This window comes from Lepidothrix coronata, unplaced genomic scaffold (genome assembly GCF_001604755.1).
Source record: "Lepidothrix coronata isolate B3197 unplaced genomic scaffold, Lepidothrix_coronata-1.0 Scaffold0, whole genome shotgun sequence".
In the NCBI taxonomy this organism is placed as follows: Eukaryota; Metazoa; Chordata; class Aves; order Passeriformes; family Pipridae; genus Lepidothrix; species Lepidothrix coronata.
In genome coordinates, this window is record NW_016690180.1 from 1,001,132 (window position 1) to 1,019,161 (window position 18,030).

Sequence of the window (18,030 nt, forward strand, 5' to 3'; positions counted from 1 at the left end):
GGAGCTCTTGTTTTTTTTCTTTCAGTAGGTGCTTGTTGTAATTCACTTTTAAGTCCACAGAAATTTTTCTTCATGGAATGAGTTTTGTTGCTGTAATGTGGGTGTGTGCTTAGCAGACAACCAAGTAGAGTTTCTGCAGGATGATCCCAGGGGACCCAAACATTGCAAATGCCAAGTTGGATTCATTAGAGGCGTTCAGGCTGATCCTGCAGCCCCAGGGAAGGCAAAACTCCTCTAAAGTTGAAGGCAAATTTCCTGGAATGAGGCCTTTCAGGAACACAGAAATTGATGTGTGTATAGCAAAGCCCTAGCTTTTCATGTTGAGGTCATGGCTGCTGTGTAACTACAGGTGTAGCAAAGCACCTGGTTAACCTTACACAGGTAAATTAGCCCGCTTAAAGTATGGCTTTACTGCATAATAGTTGCTATAGACCTGCAGCCAAAAGTGATGTTTGTTAGTTGTGTAACCCAGGTATTTACTTGTTATCTTGAAACACTTGCATAGACCTATTTTAGGCTTGATTGGACTCTCACTGCCAGGGTTGTTGTAGGGCCAGGGCTTGCAGCATAGGGAGGTGGTGACTTCTGTATTTCATTTGGTCCTAAACACCTGGTATGTTCATTTAGGGGAGCACCTAGGAGAACTGCCTATTCCAGCACAGCACAGGTGAGTTCTAAAGTGCTATGTTTCACTCATTTTGGTGACTACATCATGACTAGAAGTAGTTCTTTTGCAGTAAAGGCAATTTTGAATATTTCCCTATTTTAAAAGAAAATCTCCAAACAACTAAAAATGTTTCTTCAAAACAGCAGCATTATTCCTACCTCTTCTGTGCTTTTCTGATGCTTTAGCTTAGCATGTCCTCACCAAGCAAAGGAAAACCTAGCACTGAGTGAGATCCTGACACAGTGACCTCGTTCTGAGCATTGCCTTCTTTGTCAGTAGCAGAAGAAGTTGAAGCAGCTCTGCTGGCCTTCAGCACTTGGAGTAGTTTGGCATTTTTTGTCTGGCATGGTTTCAGGGCTCACTTTTTTGTGAGCCCAAATGGTGAATGGGATGATGGAAAATGAGCTTGCAAGAACTTGTCCACTGCTTCTAATTTTTGGATAAACAGTTTGCAGCAGCACAACTTTGATCGAGTGTACAGCAGAGTTGTTTGTTACATGCAGGTCTGCAGCATTCTTCAGGACTGACAAAGGAGAGTAAATCTTACTTTTTAATCAGTAGAGTCAATACTGGTACGTGTCATGATAAATAGTGAATAATTTAAGAAAATACTGCTCTCCGTGTGTGTATACCCACATGTGTCTGTGCATTTGTGTTTCTGTGTACTGGAGGAGTTGTGTGTTACGTCAGGAAGATATGTTAGGGGTAATTTTTTTGTCTTGACTAGAGGGTTAAAGCTTCAACTTACTTGTCTTTGCTAATGCATGTAAATAGCTTTCTTGTCCACTTAATGAGAAGGCTGGCTTGTTATCCTGTACAATGCAGCTGGGCACTGTTCCAGAAGCATAGGCACTTCGTTTCAAAGACAAAGAAGCCAGCACAGACACAGGGAGAAACCTGGAACATTGCGCTGTGGATTTTTTTCAGAGCGATGACTCATTTCGGTTCACAAAGGATTCTGGGCAGGGTAGTGAGAAGTCAGGTTGGCTGATCCATTCCTATGACTTCACTTTGCAGAGAGCCAGGGAGAAGAGGAGTGACACTGCAGAATCCTGAGGCACTGCAGTGGAGAGGTGCTTTGCAAAGACTGTGAGTGACTTCGGAACAGGGGGTGGTGTCAGAACGTGATTCCAGCCATTCCATGGAAACAGGGCAAAAAGAGATGTTTTCAAAACACTGTGTGGGAGTTATATTTGTAGTCCCTTTTAGATTCTCTACCTCCGCCTCCCCTGTAATTTCTTAACCATTTATTTCTCATGCTTATGTGAGAATTGTGTAAAATGGTGTTCCTTTCAGTGGACCTGAATAGATAACTGCATTTTTTTTTCAGTATGCCCCTATTTCCTGCTTTAAGAGGTGGGTGTTCAGCATATTAATGCCTGAAAGCATGCTTTGTTTTTCTTCTTTCAGGTCCTGTGGCACTGAGCTATGCTGCATTCAGCCAGCCTCCACAGTGATATAAAGCCCCAATTTGCACATTGTTGTTACATCACAGCTACTCTGGATACTGTACTGGAGCATGGAACCAGACCATAGGGGTTCAGGTAAGTCCCCCTTTTTTAACATATTGTGTGCCAGGAATATAGACATGGACATTTATTAAAAGATGCATTTGAAAAATATTGTTTAGGAAAACACATTCTAGAGCACACAATATATTAAAAAACTACAGTCCCACCCTCTTCCTTCCCAGGATAAGCAACACTACAGAAATCTCCTCAACTGACTGAAACCTCTGGGAAAGTTCCGTGCTCCAGCAGAAACTTCCGATGATCATAGTTGTAACATGTGCTGGGATATCACTTTGGACCAGGAGGCAGCTGGCCACAGGACATGAACAAAGAAAAGGAAAACTAAATCACAGGAAATGCACAAAATGGATGCATGTAAGACAAGTCTGCTGATTGTGAGCGATTTAGCACCTGTTTCTGAAAGTTAGTGCCACTTGGTGAACCTGGAGGTCGTTATTTTAGCTGGGTCTGAATGATTAAAAAAATCAGTTTACATAGTTGAAGTTAGTAGCTGGTAAGGAACTAGAAATTTGTTTAGAGGCAAGTGTTTGTTATATGGTTATACTAAGTTTGCCCTGTTTTCTTCAGCATGTTTAGATTTGGAGTGGTCACATTCTTGGAAGTGTTTATTATTTGTTTTGGTGTGCGTGCATTTCAGAGGTGCAGAAGGAGCTTGCTGGTTAGTGAATGAATGTGTGTTGCTGCATTTGTTGAGCCTTTGTTTAAGCTGCTTTAAACAGGAATAAATGGATGAATCTTTAATGTATTTTTCTATTATTGTTATCAGTACTCTTGATACGTGTAGCTGTCTAGTAAACACAGCCTGCAGCTTTTTTCATAAAAATACTGCAGGAAATATAGCTTAAAAGGAGGATTTAGGCTATGCCTGAGAACAGTGCAAGCAACACTTCTAATTTTCTTTGTTTCAGATTTTGCCAGTGATATGTAATCTTTACTGAGTTAGAGTACTAGTGCAGATTTAAGGTATTTCAGAGTAGTCTGGGTAATACCACAGGAATCTGCATATTCCTCCTTTTCCCTTCTGTTGTTCAATCAAATGTGAACATCTAGCTTAAAATGGCAATTGTGTGTCCTCACTGTGAATTCACATAAGAATAGTTTTGCTTACTACATCTATGTAAGTATTTTTTAATTAGAATAATTCAGTCACCTAGGGAGTTGGGGCAAAAAGGGGTAATTGTGCAACCCAGGCCAGACATGTAACTTCTTCAGCATCTGTCCCTTTTTGAAGTAAACCTGAAAAGGTACTTTTTCTAGAAGAGACTTTTTCCTTACAGTATTCTTGAGTAAAAAGTGATAATATTCTAGACTGAAGAGCCCTCTTTTTGCCCATTACAAGTAGTTTTGGTTTTGTTAGCTACCTTTTGTTTGAAAATGACCTTTTATGTAGTTCTTCCCAGAGTGAAATCATAAGCGTGTGTTGATCAGAACAGACTGTTCCGATCAACAAGATCAGAAATTGTTTGCAAGAAACAATTTTGTTTGCAAGAAATCGTTTGCAAGAAATTTTTTGTAGGGGAGTCCTGTTGCAACCACCACTATAATCATGAGGTATCATGAAGTTACTCTACTCTGGTTTTGATGTTTTCTATTTAATAATGTAGTTCTGTAAGCAGTAAAGGCAATGAAGTCAGATTTCCCTTGACAAGTGTTTTTTGACTGGGTTCTCTCCTGTCTAGTGGGAGGTGGCTATGTGTAAAGCATTGTACAGATTGAACATGCTTAGCAAACACTTGTTTTAGAATCACTGTTGTCTAGTGAGGTTCAACCTTTCTGGCACATGATTGTGATTGTGCAAACCTCATTTTCTGTGGAAATCAGGCTAAAAATCATGTTTGGAGGTTGTCTTGATCCATAAGAAACAAAAGATTAAAAAGGTGTTGAGAGTCGGAATGGAAAGGTGAAACTGGCTTCCTGTATTTTACAGGATGCAGAGTGTAATCAGAGGGTCTCTTCCCTATTTCAGGGGAATAGGGTGTATAAGTTATCATAAAGTGTGGTTTTACACTGTAACTTATTTAATTTTCCTTCACAATGGTTCCATATATAAGAGAAGAGGTGATTTTTCAAGTAATCTTTGTGCAAAGTTCATGAGACAAAGAGTTTGACTTCCAGGTCACTTCTTTCCAGCAGTAGAATCACTAATAAAAATTCCATCATCAGTATGTATTTGATAGTTGAATTGCTGATACATCGTGCAGAATGTAGTCTACCTCAATTTCTCCTGAAATGGTGGTACCCAGACTTTCAGAGAACAAACACACTAAATACACTGGCACAGGAAAAGTTCTGGCTGGTATGGATTCAGGATGTGTGAATTTTCATTCACAGCTATGTTAGACCATCACTTTCTCATCTGTATGTTAAGGATAGTTATAGTTCCCAGTTTTTCAGAATGTTTTGAAAACCACTGAATAAAAGTGCTGTGTAAGAGCTAAGTGTTTATTTTATGTGCTACATAATCTTTTGTTCTAAGTAATAAAAATAATTTTTCCCCCAGGGTAGTGCTGCGAATACCCAGGGCATAAAATGAGGACAGTTCCCATTCACTGTTTCTTAAGTGCTTGGACATTCTTTAAAATTAAGTGCTACTTAAAACAAGAAGTCTAGAAAACTTTTTTTTTTTTTTTTAATTATATAGAGAAAAGTTTGGACAGACACTGCAGAAACAGAGCTAAAACTATGTATATATATGTATATGTCATATTTAAACAAAGCATGCAGTCAGCTGGTGAAAACTGCTCTCTAAGCTCTGGTTTTCATTTAATTGGGAGCATAAACATATGAAAGTCAAGGCTAGTAATTTGATTTCGAAAGAAAGCGGCTTGAGACAAGCATCAGTCAGAGCTAACAGGAGCCATATGCTAGATGTTTTATGTAAGTGATGTGGTCTACAAAAAAAAAAATAGGAAAAGCTTATTTACTGTTTTTTAAGCAGATCTTTCCTAAAGGAGTTCTAGTAAACCTTCTGTTCAACAGACTAAACAGTATTTATGTGCGTAATTGATGTTAATATATTGTATTATCTCACAGATGCAAGATATTTGCTATTATTGTGCATCAAAGAAGTTTGTTCACTTAACTATAACCACAGAGTACATGTAATTTCCCAGAGCCACAGGATAGTCAAGATAAAATCTGGCAAATTAGAGCCTCCCTGAGTGAGGGGATTTTGGCTTTCTATGATTAGGTCTGCTCAAAATGTGTGCTAGCCTTTTTAAACAAGAGCTAGTAACTATCTCCAGACAGCTGGAACAATAAGCAATGGAGATCGTTCTGTCACAATGGAGGTGAAAACAGAGTACCCTTGTCATAATGAAGAAGGTTGAAAAGCACTCAGTGGAAAAGATTATGGCTTAACTGTTGATAGTCCCTTACAAAACAGAAAGAAAGGTCCTCACATAAACCAATATCTGTTGAACATTTGTATTGCATTTAAAGCCATTTAAATTATGATTTTATGGACAATTATAGTAATCTTTATTGTTAATTAAATGATTGTTAAGCTCCCAAATATTTGCAAGCAGGATGTGTGTTACCCTGACATATGAACTACAGTGTGCTTTGCTAGAGGTTGTGTTAACATTAATGAACCAATACCGAATGTTTTGTATTGATGAGTAATGTAAAGTATAGTCAGTATTTCAGTGAAAACTCCTGGCTTGTTCCTGGTGACAAGAGTCCAGCTGGCAGGGGGTCAAATCTGCAGACTGAATGTTTTCTGCACACTAACCTACAAAGCAATTTGATGCTGAAGGCCTGCTTTGAAAGCAAGGACTGTGCAAAGTTACTAAACTAAAATCCAGGCAAACTTTATTATTTTTTTTAACTTGTATTTAGCCAATTTTACATTAACAAGTCCTAACTGGAAGTGATCCCAGAGGTGGATCTCTGGAGGCTCTTGGCAGTCAGGGGAGAAGGATGGCTGTTCCTGGGAGTAAGCAGAGCAACTGTTTTATGAGTTCTTGTCCAAGCATCCCTCTGGGAGCAGGTGCAAGGCTGCAGAACAAAGCTTCATGTATAAAACTCCTTGAGTGCCTTTCCCACTTCAGGAGGCTGATTATGGTATTAAGGCCCATTTCTTATATCCTAAGTATTGTTCTGGTTAGCTATGAATGAATCGTTCCCATTCAAGGGAAAGAAAGAGGTCTTCCTCACACTCTCCCATCCTGGCACTTGTGTAGGTGGCAGTGTGAGTGCATGGCTGGGAGCAGGCACAGGGGTACTCCTGCCAGGGTGCCTGAGTTTAACAAATTGCCGAGTCTGTGATGATCCAGATAAAACAATTGAGTAAGTTGCTGCCCTTCACCTGGATGCCCTTAAAGGTACTCTATTCCAGGCAAAACCAGGACACCAGAGAGCCCATTGAGTGCCAAGTGAACCCAATAAGATTAAACCTTAACTGAGGCCAATATATGCCAATCTGTTTGACATTGCACTGAACTCAATTTAGTAGTGCTCACAAGAATACCCATGACACATAATTTCTTAAATTGCTTAGCTAAATCTGCATAATTCTTATCATAATTCTGATGCTTCTTAGACATGAAACTAATCATTAAAGAAACTGATCCCCTACGCAAAGTGAATGATGACTGGTGATCAGAATTGGTAAACTTATGTGTCTGGATGATTACGAAGATTTGGCTATGAAGGAGTTTAAGCTGACAGCAGATATAATTATTAGTAAATAGGAATATAATAGCTGTGATGTTCTTTTCCATTATCAAATGATGAAGGAACAAATGGTGTTTGCTCCCAAGTCATGTGGAAGCGTATCTCTCATGTCTCCCTGTAAGCTACGTGTGATCTTCTTTGCTATGGTCTGTAAGGCATGTGGCAAGAACTTTTAGCTGTGTATGAATAAAAAATGTCCAGAGAAGGTTATATTTTAAGGTCATAATTCTGTGGTCTGATAAGAATGAGTATCTTGGACTGCACTATGTTGAAGCTGGAAGAATGCTGCTGTGTTTGGAATGCAGCATTGGTCTGGTCAGGCCTGATTAAGCAGAAGCAATCAGGAGACAGCATAGCACAAACGTCTATTCTTAAATCTTTGTTGTGTCTTGAGTGATGTGTTTCACTGTTGTACAACAGATTGTGCAGCTGGTGATTGAAAAATATTGCCCACGAGTCTCACTGAGACAGTTATGCAATTTGCTACTCCCACCAATTTTTTTTTTCCCCTCAAAGTGCCGAGTATAATGCAAGATTAAATGCACTTTGATAATCAGTCTTAGAAGCTGTTCCTCTTGTTTAGTAGACACAATAGGAATATAGAATTAATTGGGCAAATATTGGATTCTCTGAATTGTGGGTGAAAGTTTCAACTTGAATTAATTTCCAGTAATTTGATTCATGATTTGATCACAAGGTATTGCTCTGTGGCAGCAGAAATAGGATGATTTTTCTGAAATTTCAAAGCTATTTAGGTAAAACTTAATCCCTGACTATTGACTGACCTGTGGCCAGACTAGGATTTGTAGTCAAGCATCCCTTGTTCTATCTGTTACTCTTTATTATTCCTTTTCCACTGGCAAGGAAAATGTTTTAGGCTGCTGCTTTCCTCTTTGACATCATTGGGGAACTGCACTGGGGAACTGTTACCACTTCAAGAGGAGGTACAGAGCAGAATCAAAAAGTATTTTTGTACTTGGATAAAGTATGTTAAAATGCACTTGTGTATGTGTATTTGTGTAGTCATGCTAGTATTATCAAATTGTAATTTCTCCTATAACGTTTTTTAAGATCTTTCATTTTTTTAAAAGTATAGGTTAATGAATTCTTTGTAAAGACAACATGAGAAAAGGTACAACAAAGTTAATTTTCGGGCCATCCTGGAACCTTTGAAACTTCTCTTCTTAAAAATATGTAGTTCGTATGAAGGCATTTGACACGTAGATCCAGGAGTGGTTTATTCAGAGGATCAGTCTTAAGGTGTTTTGATGTTTTTGGGACTCTAAAGAGTGTTCTGTGCTTTTTCAGCTGAATGAAAATGTTATTCATTAACTGGTCTTTGTTACTATTAATAAAAAAATATTGTATCAAGTGGAAATGATAGGTGATCCATACCACTATCCTTTGAAGGGGAGTGAAATCTCCCCTTTTATGTCCAGAGAAGTACATGCAACTATTTTGTTTGTGCCGTTACCTAGTAGGATGTTAAGCATGAGGTTTTGCAACCATGAGTACTAATTTGTTGGCATTTTTCTGAATCTATCTGTTGCACCCTTTGAGAAACTATGTCTGCATAGCATATATCTCCCATTTTCCAAAGTTCACCATGTCTAAGTTTTGAAATAAGCTGTCGGATGGTTCTCTGTTGCAAGGGTTTTATCTCCAGCCCAGTACTAGAGAGCTCTGAGAATTCTTGCTAGTTGTATCTCTACATCCTTGTTCTATGAGCAGAGTTTTAAACAAAACGCTTCATTGCACATCTGTTGTCTTTTTACAGGTGATGTATCACCCATCAGCATGTCTCCCATCACTCAGTCACAGTTTATTCCACTTGGGGAAATCCTTTGCCTGGCCATCTCAGCAATGAACTCTGCCCGAAAACAAGTCACACAAGAAGCACTAATGGAGCACCTAACCACCTGCTTCCCAGGTAACCAGTCATTAATAAATCATCGGTTAGATGAGTGCATGTCTGTAAAAGGGCAGTTAAACAATCCTCAGTCCCTTCTGGATGGGGATATTGACTAATCCTGACATGCTAAGCAAAAGTAAAAGGACGCCTTAGGGTTCTAATCTTAGAACTTTTCCTTTATTCTTAAACATATGGAGAATTGAGTTCTCTGTGATAAGACCATTCTTGTGAGATGCATTTTGCAGGGTTAATTCCTGACTTTATGTAAATAATAAAAGTTACTTGAGGTACCAAACAACAAACTGTTGGCTTGTTTCTTTTTCAGATAGTATCAGAATAAGCTTGTTTGTGATTTTTCTCACATTTTTCTCTATCATAGTCAAAGGAGTTTAGCACTTCTTTAGTAGCTATGGGAAAAAAAGCATGATGTGTCATAGCCAGAGCAGACTTATTTCACCTTGTGGCTTTCAAGCCAGTTGTAGCTAACTCATAAGAACTCTGTTGACATCATTGTCCAGTCTCCATAGAGATAACCTCATTGAGGTCTCATTAGAGAATTCTCTCTTAAAGAGCAGAATTCCCACATGCTCCATGTCTTCTTCCACCTGGAATATGCTCTCAATGTGTGGCGTGATGCAAGTTGTAGAGTCCAGTGACAATGATGTGCCTGCTTCAGGCAGAGGTTATATTTAGACTGAAATGACGATGTCAGCCTGCTTTCCAGGGATTTTCAGATCCTTCTTGGACACAGTTCTGGGTTTTGCTTCTGCACTGCCCTTGCTTGAAAAATAATAAAAGATTTAAAGATAACTTGACAACTCTCTTCATAACTAAACTAAAAAGTCTGGAGAGCCATAGGTACACTTGCTGTGTTGATAAATGCTGGTGAACTGTTCAGAAGATATTCTTGGAAGCACTTGATAATACTTATGAAATGGTAAATGGAAATTATCTCAGATTAAAGATACTGTAACATCAAAAAGAGGAATCCTATGACAAGAATGTACTCTTGAATATGCTGCTTCACTACTGGCCCTCTGTGTCTGGAGCTGGTGAATTGTGCAAAATGCATCTTAACAGAGACATTTTAATTGTGGTGCAAAAGCATTGGGCAGAGGTTTACTGCTCAAGAGAGCACAGCTTCTTCATTTGTGTTTTGTATGATTCTGGGCAAGATGTTTAACTATTCTGTGCCTGCATTTACAATTCTCTAAAGTAGTTGAGAAACTTCTCCACTGTACCTATTTTACAGTTGCAGAAAGCAGCTAATGCAAAGTGCTTCAGCAGGAAAACTACTGATGCATCTGTCTCATCTAGGCAGCCTAACCATAGCCATAATCTGCTGTCTGGAATTTTTTTCCTTACATTTCAGAGCAAGAGTTACTTAAAGCCTTGAAGGTTACATGGCTTTTGCTATAACTGGTAGTAAGTTCTGAGATTTTAAAATGTAACTCTGGATTGAGAGTTGTGTTTGGAATAAACAGTTTTATCTGACATTTAATAATCGCACAGTGGAAAAAAATACTGTAAGCATATTTTGTAAATACTGGCTTTCTCTCCCAGTTTGTAGTTTTGTTTATCAGTAGTTTTTTTTCCAGTATACTTGGCTGATTTTGAAAATACTAGTAAAAGTTGAAAGGTAAGGGATAGAATACAAAGAAGTCAAAATTCACAATTGTAATTCCTTTTAAAATTTGATGATTTTTTTTACCAAGTCATCTTTTCTGTATAGCTGTGTACTAGAAGAATTCCGTAGATTCCAAGTATTCTTTCAGTGATTCTATCAATATTTTTATATAAATATTATTGCATGGTGGAAATTATACTCTATTGGTGGCATCCCTTGAGTTTCCTGGGAGCATGATTATCAGTAGACTTGATGTGTTGTGCTATTCTTGTTAGACAGAACCAAACATGAAAAATAATTCAGCAGGCTGGATTATTTTCTAGACACTGCTCAGAAGAAGCCTGAGGCAAGTTAGCACATAGTTTCTTGCTGCCTTTTTTTTTTTCCGCTAGCCATTGACATGTGAATTTCTCAAGTCTGAGATAAAAAAAGAGAGCCACACTTCCCAAAATGTAAAGAAAGTTATTTGAAGAAAAAAAAAATCCACCAAATTGTTGTCCAGTTTTTTCCCTTCTCTAGAGAAATACTTTTCTCTACCAGCCATGACATGTTTAGCATAGCAAGCATACATGTTCTCTCAGCATATGAGGATTATCTAAAGAATTTATTCTTTCCAGTAAAGAGAACTTCTTATGCTAAGTGATATTTTTCACTTGTCTGCTCAAACTCTCTAATAAATCAACTGTAGCTTTTTGAGCCCTTGTATTCTCTGTGGCTGTTTTAAAATATCTGATGTCATCTCATATTCTGATAATTTATTTTTCCTAATTAGGTGCTAATGCTCTGAGGGAGAGGAGAGCATTACCACTGTAGATATATTTGTTATTGTCATATAACATCTCTGTATCTTTTCATGTAGCAGCACTTGTCTGCCTGTGTTGTTTGTGTTTTAATGAACAGATGCTTCACTGCGTTTCATGGTGTGGATAAATTTCCTAAGACCCCAGATGCTATTCTCAAAACTGCCTAAGAATAATAAACCTTTTTCCTCAGTGCAGGGTCTTACAGTTGCAGTCTAGCCCTCTAGTTTGCTGAGCCATTGTGCAGGCATAAATCTGGGCCATGGCTCTATCTGAAATAAGGTATGCTAATTATTTATAACATCACATAGCAACCACTCCACATCCTTAACTAGTATTTCATGAGCCAATCAGAGTATTTCTTTTATCCCTTGTTAAGCCTTAGCATCAGCTCAGGAGAAAATCATTTTAGCAGATTTAACACCATTTAAATACTACTTGAGATGTATTTTTCATGAATTTATTTTATTCAAAAAGTTTGTAATGATAATGCACATCTTATTTGTGGTTTCTGTTATTTGTCAGGTTTTTAAAAAAGCGAGAGGGCTGCTCCTGCACCTGCTTCCATTATTCTCACTTAGAATTAAACAATGAGATGTTTGCACAGCCTTATTTTGTAATTTATTGACCATGGTTTAAATCCCATACATTAAATGTAAATCTTTGAAATCCAGTATGAGGAGCTAAGAATGTAACCTCTGTTCTGTGTTTGGCAACCAGACCCTCTTATCTGTATGAACGTGGATGAAGAAAACATCAAGCCTTAGTCTGTGCTGCCTTTAATAAGGATATTTTTCTTTCTTCTCCCAAATTTTGTCTACAATATATTGTCCATATTTAAATAATTTTAAGATGTTCAAAATTTCAAAGTAGAAAATACATGTGTATTGGACTAGGTAGGTTGCTTTTGAAGCAAACAGTCTTCTGAAAGCTGGCAAATTCCTCTGACATTCACCTTTATAATTGTTCACTTTCTAAATATGTGAAGTATATGTGTAGCACTTAAAAGAAGTGTCTTACATTAACTGAGTTCACTCTAGGTCAGTGTTCTTTGTGAGCAGCAAACAAGACATAATCTTCTGTCTGGAAGCTCAGTGGATGGCATAGTAGACTCTCTTGAGATACGGAAAATGTACATGTCTGATGATTCAGTGTCCAGACAGTTTCTGCTTTTGAATTATTAAACCACTACATAATCTTAAATAACACCACTGCTGTCATGCAATATTTTATGTGCTAGAGTCTCTAAGCTACTGGGGTTTTTTCCTTTGTTTCTATTAATGGAGGAAGGGAGACCATAAGGAGACTTTTGAATGCAGGGGGGTAGGTTGTGTATAGACATGATGTGGGCAGATTGCTGTAAAGAGAAAAGTCTTGAGAAAGTCAAGAAATCTGTATTTAAAATAGGAACAAGGGGAGCCAGAGTAACGTCATTGCTCCTGTCTGCCATGCAGGAAAGCATAAGTTGAGTTTGGGTCTGTTTCTGCTTTTGTAAGTACCTGACAGAGCTCAGAACAAAACCCATAACTACCCTTAGCTGGCAATGGTGAGCTTCAAAGATCTGCATCTACCATCATCATTCCTGGCTTAGTGAACCACAGAGATGTACTGTGTCCTAGGAGTAATAAAAGTGATAGTCTTAAACTCCAGAGAGAAGGCTGCCATGATTGAGTTTACAGTGTTGTTGACTGTCCAGGCACAATAATTTTTTTTTTCCTGGTGTTTATCTGCACATTCTCCGTTCACAGGAGTTAGTCAGTTAGTGTAACTACTGTGCATCCAGTGTTTAGGGACCCACTTACCCAACATATTGTAGCCATTATGGTTTACTGGGTGAAAAATACATATTATGTTATTATTTTAATAGTATTATATTATTATTTTTGCCTAAATTAGTGTAAAACCTCAGAACATCCATTTCAGTCTCTTTCCCTAACTTTTCTGTAAACTCCCAGGAGAAATGTTTTCATTGCTTTTATTTTTGTTCTGATGTTTTTGAAACATCATGTTAAGAAAAGTCTTATAAGTAAAATAGGGATGAAGAACCAAGTTCTCACAAAGGTTAGTACGTGTTTGTAAGCTCCTGGAAACATGCAATGGATCGGGCAGATTGTTTATGTAGAGGAAGGAAGAGTAAGTGCAGAGTAAGTGCACCTCAGTTGGGCCAGGGTTGGACCCTGCAGTGCATTTTCAGCACGGAATGGAGAAACAAATGAGCTTGAGTTTTGGGGTCATCCACTTCCTGTCATCATGCAAGGCATAATGGAAAAGGGGTAGTGTTACCCAAGCAGACATAGCAGCTCCACTGCAGGAAAGAAGAGGTTAGATGACCGCTGGTTGTTACGGGAATCGAAATCACTCTGTGTTCCTGTGTGTTACCAAAAGCTCATACAGATGACAGCCCGCTCTCAGGTTGCCACTGCCTCACAATCCAGAGGAAGCTCACCATATTGCTTACTTCAGTTCAGAGAGATTTGGAATTTTGGGCTAGGGAGGGGTAGTCCTTTTCTTCCCCAGCTCTCTGGATTTCAGCTTTTCCCACCTATTGCTATTTCTGGTATGTTAGCTCATCCAGGAGTTGTGGGGGTCGTCGTTACTCCCTCTAGGATTACTACATAAAGTGTGGACACCTGCATGAAAAGGAGACAAAACCACTCCTGATTCTTCATATTTTTTTCCAATTTTCAGTCTCATTTATGCTCTCAAGTTATATCCTGTCTTCACTGTTCTTCCTTCCTGTGTTTGGATCGGCCCTAATCTTTCAGCTCTATTGACTGTGCATGAAATATGTTTACTGCCCCCGTGTACTTCTCCCTGATGCCTTCTGTGCTGTAACTGCTTTCACTCATGTCCATGTTATTTCTAACACTTTGCCATTTCCCTTGTAAGATTTTATTTACAGATATGAACAGTATGGTCATGTCACTAAGTTCAAACAACGTTCCATAAGGAATATTTACTATGTTGCCTGCAACCTAGTTGCAAGAAAGAGGATGAGTTAAGGAATTAGTACAGCTTCTCTTTTTCTTGTTGCTAATCTTTTGGTGGAGGTGTTGCTGTCATCCTCATGTTTGCTTACCCAAGGAGATCAGTGAGCTAGCAGGCTCCAACATGTTGGAGAAGAGTTGGGGACTAGACTCTATGTGCTTGCTACTGGAGATACCGTGTTTGTGACAGGTACCCATGGTTGAAATTTTTCCATCTAAGTTGGCTTGGATACGAGTATGGGTGCTGACCAAATGACTTCCTGAGTTCCCTTCCAACCTAAGTTCCTCTCTGATGCCTTTTTTTTTCCCCTAGATTACTTTTGTTTAAAAGAAAACCAGAGTAAATAATATTAGCTATTTTAGTTTAAAATAGACTGCACAAACTTTTGAAAAACATTTCTCTAGTTCTAAAAATATAAACAAGACCAATACTCAGCATTAAAATGCGTTTTAGTTCAACAAAATGTATTGATTGAATATAGCTTTTTCCACTGAAAACTTGGAAGTATTTTTATTTTTTATTCAGCATAAACAGATTTTTTTAAATTAGCCTGTGAACTAAAGTTCTTGTTTCCTTAACTCTAGATGGAACTTACTTCTATACACAACATGCTAACTCAGTATTTTATCTGATTAAAGTATTGAAGACTTGGTCCTGCACTCTGAACCCAGCAGGCCTACTGGTAGTGGGAAGGACCAGGCTCACAGTGCCGAGTCTACCATATGGCGTTGGTGCAGGCTTGTTGTATTTGTCCCTTTCTCAGTATGCAAGACATGTGCTTAGGTAGTGTCCCTTGCATCTCACACGAAAGGCAAGGAACTCTGAGAAGCAAATAGCTAAATCTGTAACTTCCAGCATAATGGAAAAGTGTGCTTGGGTGAGATGAACTGAATCATTCAGGATGTATCTTTTTTTGGAGAATCCGATATAGTTCAAACATGCTTTAATGGGAGAGTAAATCGCTTCAATCAAGTTTGTGATGAAGGGGCAGTTTGAGGGAATGCCTTTTTTTTCTTTGTAGTATTCTTCTGTGGAAAAACAACTTAGGCATCCAAAGTAACAAATAACCACTGCTTTATATGTGACAAGGCATTTTAAGAATAGGTCTGGTGAATTGGGATATAAATATTAGTTGGAAGAAGAATAAAAGTGAAATGTTTCCCCTGACACTCTTTTATTTTCAGTGATTCAATCTTATATCTTACGGTCACCTGCACAATGGAACTGACTAGAAATTCTTGAGTTCTCTCTTTTTTTTTTTAGCATTTTATTAATGGCCTCCTTTCTATTTAATTAATAATTGATATGTCGGAAGGGTAGGAGATGAGTGGAGAAACAAACAGAGAAAAGAATGCCTAACAAAATGTTTTACTGGAATTGTTTGCTCAGCATATTCCAGCTTGTACGTTGGGAAAAACAGCTTTTTGTTGGGGAGGGGGGAACCAGAGAGTTCTGCGGTTTTATGCAGTCCCTGATATGTCTTTACTGTCATTTCTAGGAGTTCCAACACCCAGTCCAGAAATCCTTCGACATACTTTGAATATGCTTGTACGGGAGAGGAAAATATACCCAACTCCGGATGGTTATTTCATTGTAACCCCACAGACTTACTTTATAACACCATCTCTCATAAGAACTAACAGTAAATGGTACCATTTGGATGAGAGGATACCTGACAGGTCTCAATGTACCTCTCCCCAGCAAGGAACTATAACTCCCTCCACCTCGGGATGCGTCAGGGACCGAACGCTACCCAAAAACCACTGCGACTCCTGCCATTGTTGCAGAGAAGACATGCACAGCATGCATGCATCTACCCTACAGAGGAAATCAGCAAAAGACTGTAAAGACTCGTACTGTCCTCCCTCATTATGTCAGGTCCCACCTACTGAGAAAAGTAAAAGTACTGTCAATTTTTCATATAAAGCAGAGACGCTCACAAAGCCTAAGGATGTAGAAAAGCAGTCTAAGAAATTTGGACTCAAATTATTCCGATTAAGTTTTAAGAAGGACAAGACAAAACAGTTGGCAAATTTCTCTGCCCAGTTTCCTCCAGAGGAGTGGCCACTAAGGGACGAGGACACCCCTACCACTATACCTAGAGAGGTAGAAATGGAGATTATCAGGCGCATTAACCCAGACTTGACTGTGGAAAATGTCATGAGACACACTGCACTAATGAAGAAACTTGAAGAAGAAAAAGCTCAACGAAGCAAAGCAGGATCTTCAGCTCACCACAGTGGACGAAGTAAAAAGAGCAGGAATCACAGAAAGTCTCATGGGAAATCGAGGTCGCACAGCAAGACCCGGGTATCCAAAGGAGACCCATCAGATGGCTCTCATTTGGATATACCTGCTGAAAGGGAGTATGAGTTCTATGATCCCTTGACTAGATCCCCACGGGAAGGCTGTTTTATAATAGAACACAAGGGAGATAATTACATAATGCACAGCAATCCTAACATGATTGAATCTCACTTTCCCATGACACCAGAGTGGGATGTGTCTGGTGAGCTGGCCAAAAGAAGAACTGAAATGCCTTTCCCTGAACCTTCCAGGGGAAGCTCTCACTCCAAGGTCCATCGGAGCCACAGCCATACACAGGATAGAAGATCGAGGAATGAGCGGTCCAGTAAGGCTAAAGAAAGGTCTAGATCCATGGATAACTCCAAGGGACCTCTGGGCTCAGCGACTTTAGGAACACCTGAAGATCTAGGTGAAGGCTGTAGCCCAGATGACCAAACAACTAGCCAAACTTACATTGACGATAGTACCTTAAGGCCATCTCAGTCACTCAGTCATCAAAGGGCTCTGATTTCATCTGCAAGCTACAAAGAGACTTGCATCCCTGAAAAAGCTAGTGGCAGTGTAGAAACCCCCAGTTCTTGTAGCTTATTGGAACAAAGCAAGCTTACAGAGAATTTGCCATCGTATAGTGAGCTCAACTCCTGCACAACAAAATCTGCAGTCGATGACTATTTTCAGTGCAACACATCCAGTGAGACTGTGCTGACTGCTCCATCACCACTGGGAAAGAATAAAGAGGATCATGATACGCTCACAGGGACAGATGGGCTCAAAAAAATGACTCCCGCAGAAAGACAGGCTCAACATATTGCAAGGGAGCCTGGGGTGCACAAGGAGGAGTCCCCAAAGGGCCCAAGCAGTGGTTCAGCGGTTGCCGGACAAACTCCAGAGGTGATTGCAAATGGGCGGCTGGTTCAACACCATAGTGCTGAATCAAGTAGCCTTGATAAAAGGAAAGAAATATTTAGCAAGGATACACTCTTTAAACCTCTGCACAACACTCTTTCTGTGAATAGTTATCATAAGTCTAACACACCTCTGCTAAAGCCCCATCAAAAGACCCCCTCTGACACATTGCCAGTCAGATGTGAGAAACTTGAACAAGCGATAGTAACCTCAGTCACACAAGTCATGCCCGTTTCTCAGAGACAGCAAGAGACAGCCGGGAACCAGGAGGCCTCCTTCGACTACTACAACGTATCTGATGATGATGACTCAGAGGAAGGAACCAACAAAAATGCTGAGGAAGAAAAGAACAGGGATGATGTTGGTACAATGCAGTGGCTCCTAGAGAGAGAAAAGGAGAGAGATCTGCAGCGGAAGTTTGAGAAGAATCTTACTCTTCTCACCCCGAAGGAAACAGAAAATAGCAACAACCAGAGAGCCACCCACTCAGCCCGCCTGGACAGCATGGACAGCAGCAGCATTACTGTGGACAGCGGGTTCAACTCTCCACGGTAGGACTGTCACATTCATTGCAGCTTTACAGACTAGGAAGTTCCATTTATAGTTATATGTGT

At 39.3% G+C, this 18,030-nt stretch overlaps 1 protein-coding gene across 9 annotated transcripts in view; it reads left to right on the top strand.

Moving 5' to 3' along the window:
* STOX2 (storkhead box 2) overlaps positions 1-18,030 on the top strand; it is a 101,281-nt gene that overhangs the window by 73,185 nt on the left and 10,066 nt on the right. For 4 of the 9 annotated variants that reach the window (XM_017804463.1, XM_017804405.1, XM_017804474.1 and 1 more), the window contains exons 2-3: positions 8,654-8,806; positions 15,702-17,967. In XM_017804463.1, the coding sequence (XP_017659952.1) occupies positions 8,674-8,806; positions 15,702-17,967 (2,399 nt within the window). In that variant the 5' untranslated portion in view covers positions 8,654-8,673. Of the gene's footprint in view, positions 1-627; positions 668-1,684; positions 1,757-2,077; positions 2,212-2,360; positions 2,554-5,557; positions 5,593-8,653; positions 8,807-15,701; positions 17,968-18,030 lie in introns of those variants that run through there. The other 5 variants (XM_017804414.1, XM_017804423.1, XM_017804449.1 and 2 more) reach the window with 5 other exon arrangements.